The sequence below is a fragment of the Trichinella spiralis genome (assembly GCF_000181795.1).
Source record: "Trichinella spiralis strain ISS 195 chromosome Unknown Scfld6, whole genome shotgun sequence".
NCBI classification, from domain to species: Eukaryota; Metazoa; Nematoda; class Enoplea; order Trichinellida; family Trichinellidae; genus Trichinella; species Trichinella spiralis.
The window spans coordinates 2489928-2500282 of record NW_003526945.1 but is presented as its reverse complement, the minus strand read 5'-3'; the positions used below and the strand labels follow the sequence as shown (position 1 = coordinate 2500282).

Sequence of the window (10355 nt, the reverse complement as noted above, 5' to 3'; positions counted from 1 at the left end):
TGTAGAAATAAGAATTTATTGAAATGACGACATTGAATTGCACTGCTCATCCAATATTGCATTATTTCTCACAATCAATTATACGTTTGCAAACAAGCAATTCTGTCAAATATGTTATTAAATTATCAATTGAGAATAATTCATAGTTTCTGTAATTTATAATTGTACAACATTGTTTCCATATATGAAGAAATAATTCATTAATACATTGCACTTCCCCAGAGGCACACCTTGGCAATTTAGAGATTAGAATTGTCCGCAATTATTACATTTGGAAACTGTTTTCTTGCAATATGCTAGTTTTTTATTCTGAGAATTCTAAATGCTCAAATCGGCAACTTTATCAAATTTCTCAAAAAATTATCGATTTCGGGTTTTTCATAATTTACATAACTTTAAGTGGCATAAAATTGTTTCCAATAATCATAAAATTATATTGCAATTCGCCATTCTTTCTGAGATACTTGTAATAATGTCCACTGTACATACTGGTGGATTCCTTCAATGTTTCGAACAAATACCATGCATGAGCTCAATAATGTGATATGTATTGTGAATTCATTTAATTTCATAACTTTTATAATGAAGCTTAACCCTGGGCGACTACATATTATGCTAATTATGCAAATCAGCATTGCATCGTTTTTAATTAGAGAAAGTGAATTCAACTATCCACAAATTTGGTATAAATGGGAAGCTTGGTAAATGAAAAAGATGCTAATAGGGCCCGCATTCTATGAATTGTTTACTTTAGTTGTTTACTTTTTAGCAACGTAAACACTGAAAACGCTTACGTTTTGTTTCGCGGGAAATAATGAATATTTCACAGCTATAATATCAAAAATTTATTTCTATTAATCGTAAAAAAAGATGTATTAGTAAATATCTAACAGATTCCATGTCAAAAATGTTTGATGTGCAGAATTTGGCAGTCCCTTCTTCGGTTGAAAGAGAGTTACTGATGGCCAGCTTTCCTACGTATTAATTTCCGCAGTACCTGAAACTTGGAACCCGTTTATTCCATACCTACTGGTTGGTTTGGATTGAAACTCTTAAACTGAAACTTTTTTCAATATAAAACTATAACAATCAAAAAAAGTCCAAATTTGGAAAACAATTTTTTGACGATTTTCACAAAAACAACCAAGTCTATAGCACATGAAATTTTGGATATTTTTCAGGAAAATTTTTTTTTACAAAAATTGAAGCAGTTGATTTATATTGGTAGAGAATTCTTCTCTAACTGCTATAAAATTATCCGTAACGTTCCTTTTGGCGTATTTCTTGAGATATAAAAAATGTAAAAATTAAAATAGAATTTTAACGAAGCCGAAATAAAAAGGAATGAAAAATGGAAATGAAATAAATGTGTATGTGGAATGGTGTTTTTAATTTTTACGAGAAAAGTATCAGTGTTTTCTCACGAAGAAAATATTTAATTTTAATATGAATTGTTCCTGATTTTCAATCGAACTACAGGAAGTTTCAAAATTGGCAACATTAGTTCACCGAATATTTTTGATTTATTACAATTCAGAGATAAGAATTATCCAAAATGATCACAATGGAAAGTTATTTTCGTGCAATATGTCAGTCTTTTTATTCTATAAATTTCATTTGCTCAAATCGGCAACTTTATCAAATTTTTTAAAAAACATCGATTGCGGCTTATTAAAACTTTGCATACCTATAATTAGAACGAAGCGGCTTGCAACCATCATAAGATTATTTTACAATATGCCGTAATTTTTGAGAAGCTTGGAATAAGTTTCATCGCACAAACTGCTGGATACCTCTAAGGATTCGAATACGTACCATACATGAGCCCAATGTTATGAAATGAATTGTGAATTTATTTAATTTCATGGCATTTGTAATAATGGTTCACCCTGGGGTAGTGCATATTGTACTGATTATGCAAATCACCATTGCACCGTTGTTAATTAGGAGAAGTAAATTCCAACCGCCACAATTTTGGTATCAATGAGAAGTGTAATAAATGAATAAGATGGTAAATGGGCACTGCATTCCATGAAATCGTTGCTTCTTAGCAACGTAAACACGTGCAACGCTTTCGTTTTGATTTGCAGCAATTAAGGTTTGTTTAACAGGAGTAATTTCAGAAATTATGCTCCAGCTGTTTACATGTTTGCATTACTTGGCTATGTAGTGCTGTCCATCGAAGTGCCAATGTTTGAAATGACTCGATTTGGCAAAACGATCATGCTATGCTTAAAATACGTCAAATAACTTTAAATGATAAATTGCTTTATTATACTCTATTGTAGATCATAGTTTTCCATTTATTCGGTAAAAAAAGTTTTTACTCCTAGATCGAAATTGACTAAAATTCAAAAATTGTATATGTTGCTTTTAAATTTGGTTTCTTAACGAACTAAAATGCGTGTAGATAAGAAAACAAATGGCATAAAGGTGAAACAATATTGTGTGCAGCAACTTTTATTCAAATAAAAAAAGAAATAGTGCCGACAATCGAATTATTTTTGTATGATTTCAGGTCCAAAACAGTGTTATCATCATTTACATAAATTAACTAAAGAAACAAGCACCCTAACGGCGTTTCACTGAGTGCCTGTTTGCAATTAAATCAAGATGGCTCAAACTGCACGTTGCAACTGAGACTAACTAAAAATACAAAATACTGCCTACATATCATCGTGCCACAACATCACGTACTGAAAAAATGAATAAAAAGTCCGTACATATGAATACGCAAAGAAAAATACCAGCAAGAGTGAGAAATAAGAGAGCAGAGAAGATGAATTATAATAAAATTCAGTTAGATGAATAATAAATGAAATAATGAAGATGCGCCATTTTTATGCAAAAGGAGACGGTTCTCTCACCGTGTACTAATAATTAATTATTATCAACCGTACTGAAAACGTTCGTTCACGTTAATTACAATAAAACAGAAACTGTCGTTTCTGTCAAAAAATTGGCATCTTTTCCAACTGAAATAAAACTTTCTGTAATAAGATTTTTTTTCTCCCATATGCCAGCTGGCTAAAAGACTTAAATAATTAAATAAACTTAAATTTCTTTACATATATACATATATCCGCAGCTATATATGCATATATGTTTTCAAATTATTAGATTAATTATAATATGAGCAGTTGACAAAATCGAAGTTAAAAAGAGAAATCAACTTCGAAATCTACACGTGACCGCGGTAAGCATCGGCCTTGAATTCAAGCATTCGCATCGGATCGACAATTGATGCACCCGGCAAATTCGCCTTCAGCATTTCTTCGTGGAGATGTCGCGCATGGCTGACCAACATCTGCAGTGCAGATGTCTGAGGATGTCCCAAATATTCTACGAACAAAGAAACAAACCAAATAAAATAAAATCAAAATTTAATATTATTGTACGAGATATTCTCACCCAATATTGCGCTATTCACCGCATTCGCCAATGGTTCACGTTGCTCCGGCTTCAAAAGATAAGCAGCTGGACAACTTTTCACATTACTGTAAGCAATGAGCGAAAATGCAGACAGCAGCAGCTGTTTGTTTTTCTCATCCATCAGCTGTTGATCTTCCATGCGCATTGCAAACTGATTCAATTTACGACCAAACACCACTAACTGTTCGACACGGTAAAACAAATCCGGTGCATATTCGGCCTCTGAATCGGAAAAATCCTCCGGTTCCAACTGATCTGAAATAAAAATATTAAATTTTCATAAACTTAAAAACGAATAAAAATACAACAATCATCACCTCCGTCGAAATCCTCCATATCATCATACACATCATCTATACCTGCACCGTTGCCTGAACATTTTCCGGTTGATTCCTCGGCTACTGCCTCTGGTTCGGCATTACCGCCGCCGTTTTCTACGCACCCATTTTCGCAAGAATCCCTTCAATCATTGTTAATCATAAAAGAAAAAACATTCAAACCCGCTTGCAGTGCTTGAGTTCAAAATAAAATAAATAAAGAGGCAACCAAAATAAATACAAGTATACATAATAAAATGAACTACACATAATGACAAATGTGAGATATTAAAAAATATTCATGGAACAGAATTTCCAAATCGCTTTGATGCGATGACAATCAAAGAAATACATATCGACATAAGCACATGCAAAATCAAAGGCATCTACTTACATTTCACAGCCATTACGAGAAGAATCTTCTGAATTTCCACATTCTTCCGCATTGTCTGCAAAAGGCGACAACGGTGCTGCAGCGGCAGGAGACTTTTCCCTCACCGGAGAACCCTTTGGAGAAGCTTAAAAAACAAATCAAACATTATCACAGAAAAGTATACAACCTGAAACCGAATAATGATCCCCTACCCATTTTACTCGGAGGTGTTCGTGAAGGTGATTTCATGACGACAGGCGTTGGAGAATCTCTTGAAGGCGAACAGTGAGGAGGCGAGTTCGGCGAGGACAAAGATGGTAAGCTGCCAAAACTACCAGCATGCAGATCTTCGCCCAGAGCCTAAATTTAAAAGGAAAACTTTTCCCACATGAGGAACTTGGTTGGGTACCACCCCGTCGTTCTTGCAACTTACAGCGAGGTCAATGCTCAAAAATAATTCAATAAACTGGCGAACTTTCAACTCAAATGCAAGCTGCATATTATTTGACAACAATTCAGGATAACATCTGTCGATCATTTCGCAAGCAACTTCAACTTGTCCTTCTAGCAAGAGCATACGGATTCCTGCAGAACGTTTTCAATCAGTGTGAGTTACAGAATTCGTCAAAACCCAATGCCTACTCTGACGATTTTCAACTGATTCTTGTGGTTCTTTGTTGGTCTGATATGTAACCGAATTGAACGACTTTGCTGTACCAGCTAACGCTTCTTGGACAAGAAACGCTGATATAATACTAAAATAAAATAAAATAAAATAAAACAACTTCGATATAACCCCATCAACAAACCAAAAATGCATAATACTCACGAGTTCATGAATTCCACTTTCTTTTTTGGTAACGTAGTTTGGCGAATGTTCAAAAACACTTCATATCTCACTTGCTAAAACAATAAAAAAAATAAATTCATGCCGTATTATAAAGAAATTAAAATTAAAAAAATTCCACTTTTATTTCTTCCATTATATCATATTCAAACGGCTGCTGACCAAAATTCACCTCCACCACTTCACCTGGAGTCTGCAGTCCAACTGTTGGATACAATTCACCCTGCAAAAAATTCGACAAATATGACAAAGCAAGTTGTACCGAAGCCGAAGCCACTAACCGGTAAATCGGTGAATGCAATTCCTAAAAATATTCACCGTCAATTACAAAACGTACAAGTATCAACAGTAAATACGCACCAAGATGTCGTCCATTTTTCGTGTAAAAGCAAGTCTTTTTCATCAAATGCACACCGCAGCCGATGACATCCCCTGTTGTAAATGTTGGTCCATAAGGAGAACCTGATCCGGAAGAGCAAAAAGAATTGCCATCGTCACCATGATAACCATACGAAAATTTATCCCATCCTGTTGAGCAGTAAAAATAATGTAACTACAAAAACAGCAAATACACCCTGTCACACATACCTGGCAAACGATTAAGACAAACTGATGATTGGGAAAGTCCAATGCCTATGTATCTAAAAAAAGACAATTTATTTACCATCAACAAAAGTTAAAAAATACTATATTACCCGTCTCGTCCTTTATTAATTATCTTCACTTCGAAATAGTACAACCCACATGCTGCCGGAATTGGACAATTGCTCCTAACCGCGGCAGCATCTTTGTGGGTTTTTCCGGCACCTGAATGGAACTCTACTAAGAACTTATTATTGAGAAATTCATTGACAGCGGAAAAGCATGCTCAATAAAAATTAACATTTTAATAAATTTTACAAAAAAATATTAATTTAAATATTACAATTACAGATAGCTTAAAATTTCAAAAATAAATTCTCTCAATTCTAGATATATAATATAATATAATATAATATAATATATATGCAAGAAAACGTTTTATTATATTAAAATGCAAATTTTAATTTAAAAGCAACTGATAATAAAGTAAAGCTCAAAAAAAAACGCACAGCCAGAAGAGATTACAGTATATACTTGTCATTAATGCTGTAGTAAAAACAATCAAGATCAAAATAATTAGTAAAAAGACTGACGCAAGCTAAACTCATGACCACCAAATAAGTTTATGCTATAAATTTTCACTGCTTAAATGATTTTCACCAAAAACATAATCCAGATAAATGCATCCTGGATTAGCATCCATTTTAATAAACAAAACTTGAAATTATGATCTAAGATTTATTGCCCCCCCCCACCAAAAAAAATCTGCTTACTTTTAACTGCGTAAATATGTTTTAAAATAAAATATTTTTATAAAAATGCATTGCAGTGCAACCTCTGTACTATTCGTTGAACGCATTAATGCGTGAATGTAAAAAATCTAAACGTCACAAAATAAAACATTTCGCAATTGCTTTCATTAACTGGTACAACTTTCGAATTTACAAAGCAGTTAGATTAGTAGAATTTGCAACCCAGATTATTATAAGAAAGCAACCGTTAAATACTAGTTAATAAACAATTAAAAATGATTTCATCCATTAAATTTACGAAAATAAGTATTAGAAATTCCTGTCTGCACATAAATGATAACGAAATCCAGTTCATGTATCTTAAATGATTACAAAGAATTGCGTTTACAAATTTCAGGTCAACGAAAATGCCAGAAATGCAAACGATTAATTTATCATTAATGCATTTTCAGTTGAAACAGCTGCCCATTCTGAAGTTCCATATAGCCCATTCCAAAAAGATTTTTTAAATTAATTAACACATTTGTCTTCAAGATAATGAAAAATCTGTTAATATACGCGCTGAAATTTCCATTTGCAACTTACGATTAAATTAAGAAAAAATAAAAAAAGAATATATTTATTTAACTATTTATTTATTTGATAAAAAAAATTTAAGAAATTATATTAAGCTTAGTTTAAAGCAAAACAAGAAATATTAAAAATCGATAATTAATAAGCAAACAGATTTATAGCAATTTACCTTTGTAATGAACACGAAGGTTGCTCAACGACAAACCCAAATATTGGTATTTGTCTTTCGGATTCCAATGCGTAGGCAAAGGGATTCCGGCTTCAATGACACCAGGATACAATTCATGCAAATATGAATTCTTTGAAATCATCATTTTGGTGTGAACTAAAATTAATGCACTACTATCACAACGTATAAAATAACATTCTTTTGAAACGGAAACTTAACATTTGAACCTGCCAAAAAATTAACTATTTTTTTCATTCTAAGCAATATCTCATAACAAATAAGTCAAAATTTGCAATTAATTACTGCCGTAATGCTCATAAAGAAGCAATGTAGGAAGTCGCTACGAACGAAAAGCAATTTCCATTTTGCTGGAAAAAATAAATATACTTAAGGTAATGCAATTGTCGTCTACAGTTATTTCAAATATAATTATTTATTAGAATAGTGGAAATTTAACTGCTATTTGATATATAAAAAAATAACAGAACAAAAAATACAAAAAGCAAAATACTACCCATACATACATAAAAAATAGCAGTAACGACAAAAGAAAATCATGACGAAAACATAAAGACTAACAGAATGTTTACTTTTAGTCGAAAGTTACACCAACTTTGATTTTATATGAAACTACTTCAAATAAGCAGAAAAAGTCAATAAGCAAACAACATTTACAATAATACATGAAAACAGTGAATTAAAACTTTGAAAAAGTTATGAATGGAAACATCTTGCTTGAAAAATAAAAGCAAATTTAAAATGAAAAACACGGATCTAGATTTGCAAAACAGCTCAGGATGAATACCACGCAACCACCAAGAATAAATAGGGTACAGAATGCAATTAGCAATTTTCAAGTTTGACAACGATAATGAATCAACACTGATTATAGATAAGAGAAAAATGAATAATGTTGTTTCTAATTAAAAATTAAATAAAATTCTGCTTATAACTGAATAATATTTTTAATTAAAAAGTTTGTTGACAATAATTATTTGTCTATACTGTATTGGTAGTGAAGCACAAAATAATGTTGATTATCACGAATGAAAATTTACTTTTTACCATTTTCACTTATAGTTTATTATTAATCTATACGAAGTTTCATTTAAAATAATTCTGTTAAAACTTTAGTTGTTTACGATTACAATAAACAATAGTAAATGCAGTTTAAAATATTTTCCGCATCTTGCATTTCTTTTTAGCGAATAAAGTAAGGCTAATCCTCGAGAGAATATATAGGCATGATGAATGTTCTAACTGGTCAATTCGGATTTTTGATTACGCCTCCTTGTTTACTTTGACTTTATGTAATTCATAAAATCAAGATCATACATATTATTCCCTTAATCGTTGTAAATCTGTATACGTCAATAAGGAACATTCATGCATGAATCGCATGAAGATGATCTTGAACAAAATTCATTTTGAAATTTAAACAGAAATAAAAAGAGAAATAAAATAATTGAATTTTCAAGAAAAACAAAAATGTGTCTTTTTTATGTTATATATATAATTTTTGAATTCTTTACTAAATGAAATATAAACCTTATTTTCATTTGTACTGTAATTTTGCTTCTCTTCGACACCATTCATTAAATGTACTTTTTAACGATATTAATTACTTTTTTAATTGGTGTTGAGAATATTATTATCTTTTCCATAAATATTTGAAGAAGCTGTATTGCCTTTGGTCAGTGATGGTCTCCAGAGACAACGCTGAAGCGCCGAATTTGGACGAGACGTGTGGGCTTGAATGGACAAATGAAGTTGCAACAGACTGGAAAGCTGCCGCTGTAAAGCGAGGCTACTGGGTGGATCCATTTATATATTTGTTTCAGCAGCCGAAACAAAATATCCTTCGTTTTCCTGAAATGCTGCGCGGCTATTACGCTCGCGTCAAAGGGATACGCATTGTTGTTGAGCAGTTTCTCGATAAATTTGGACCTGCTTGCCAAATTATAAATTTTGGTGCAGGCTTTGATACGATGTATTGGAATTTGTCAAAAGAAGGACGCCGGATTGATCTGTATTTGGAGATTGATTTGCCAGATGTCGTTAGGAAGAAAATAAATTGTATTCTTCGTCATTCATCCCATCTGTACAGTTTTGCTTGCAATGAACAACTGCAGATGCTGATAGATCACAATGACGTTATGCATGCTTTGAATTATCACATAATGGCTGGTGATTTGTGCAATACAGATGATTTGATGGAAAAGTTCCTTAGTATTCCGATTGATTTTTCCAAGCCGACTCTGTTTTTGTCAGAATGCGTTCTAGTATATGTGGATGTTGATCGAACCAAGAATTTGTTGCACATGTTGAGCAACAAATTCGCCAAAGCTTGTTTTTTGGACTACGAACCATCAAATTTGAATAGTATTTTTGGACGTAAATTTTTGGAAAACATGGCACAGATGAAAGTAGCAGTTTCTGGTGCACCGTTTTGCGAATCTGTAGATAGCATGAGACAAATTTATGTAGAAAACGGCTGGTCGAATTTTAAATCCTGGAAAGTTAGCGGTGTCTATTTGAATTCTTTGCCTCGCCAAGATAGAGAACGGTATTTATTTTGTGGTATATTTTTTTTACAAATGTTTATGTTCTTTCTTTCTTTTTTCAGTATGGAAACGTTGGATCTGTTGGATGATCCTGAAATGTTGAAGCAGATGCTTGATCATTATTTATTTTCCGTGGCCACTAACTGCAATGACCAGAACTTAATCAGTATTGGTTTTGAATGAATTTCACGTTGACGCTTTCCACATACTTTGTTAGTTATTTGATGCTTGATGATCGCTGGTTGCTGTAATTTTAATAAACAAAGGACTGTACTTTTATTTTTGTTTTCTATTCTATCAAGTACGCTACAGTAATAGTTACAGTAATAATATGTGTTTGACTTTGAATACTTTAGAAATAATAAATTATAATTGAAGATCATTTTTTACGTTCATATATTGAAAAGATCAAATTTTGCATCATTATCAACTAGTGATGGCAATGAAATGTTCAGTGTAAATTACAATTCAAGTGTTAACACGCTTGCAGAAGTGAGTCGATGGATTGATTGAGTTATACGATGATAAGCACGAATCCAATCATTTGAATAGGTAAAACAGTTGTTGAATTATGAATAAGTGGATCAGTATTAGTATGAAATGATGAGAGAAAAACTGAATCATAAATTTGCATCGAAACAACCAGCGCAGGGGGCGTTTAAGAAAATTTTGTTCTATGAAAAATCTCACTATGCATTGATCGGTTGGGAGATGCTTTACTGAATAGAAAAAATAATACGACCGCA

The 10355-nt window shown here is 32.3% G+C and overlaps 2 protein-coding genes across 2 annotated transcripts; one reads left to right on the top strand and one right to left on the bottom strand.

Annotated features, from left to right (window-relative positions):
• Positions 1-2922: 2922 nt before the first annotated feature.
• Positions 2923-8113, bottom strand: Tsp_08224 (putative SPRY domain protein). The gene is given in 17 exon segments (XM_003373585.1): positions 2923-3027; positions 3188-3342; positions 3412-3687; positions 3750-3892; positions 4144-4267; positions 4344-4482; positions 4502-4707; positions 4765-4877; positions 4952-5025; positions 5091-5192; positions 5251-5273; positions 5288-5497; positions 5558-5610; positions 5665-5836; positions 7046-7201; positions 7433-7453; positions 8104-8113. 17 exon segments carry the CDS (start codon positions 8111-8113, stop codon positions 2923-2925), a joined length of 2082 nt encoding a protein of 693 aa, XP_003373633.1.
• Positions 8114-8745: 632 nt separating this feature from the next.
• On the top strand, positions 8746-9792 carry Tsp_08223 (leucine carboxyl methyltransferase 1). Its single transcript, XM_003373584.1, has 2 exons — positions 8746-9611; positions 9672-9792. Exons 1-2 carry the CDS (start codon positions 8746-8748, stop codon positions 9790-9792), a joined length of 987 nt encoding a protein of 328 aa, XP_003373632.1.
• Positions 9793-10355: the final 563 nt, after the last annotated feature.

Coding starts and splice junctions, on each gene's coding strand:
- Tsp_08224 (XM_003373585.1), bottom strand. Junction 5,498..5,557: donor TTGTCTTAATCGTTTGCCAG/GTATGTGTGACA, acceptor ACTGCTCAACAG/GATGGGATAAATTTTCGTAT. Junction 5,193..5,250: donor TTGCATTCACCGATTTACCG/GTTAGTGGCTTC, acceptor AATTTTTTGCAG/GGTGAATTGTATCCAACAGT.
- Tsp_08223 (XM_003373584.1), top strand. CDS start 8,746: ATGGTCTCCAGAGACAACGCTGAAGCGCCGAATTTGGACGAGACGTGT. Junction 9,612..9,671: donor CCTCGCCAAGATAGAGAACG/GTATTTATTTTG, acceptor TTCTTTTTTCAG/TATGGAAACGTTGGATCTGT.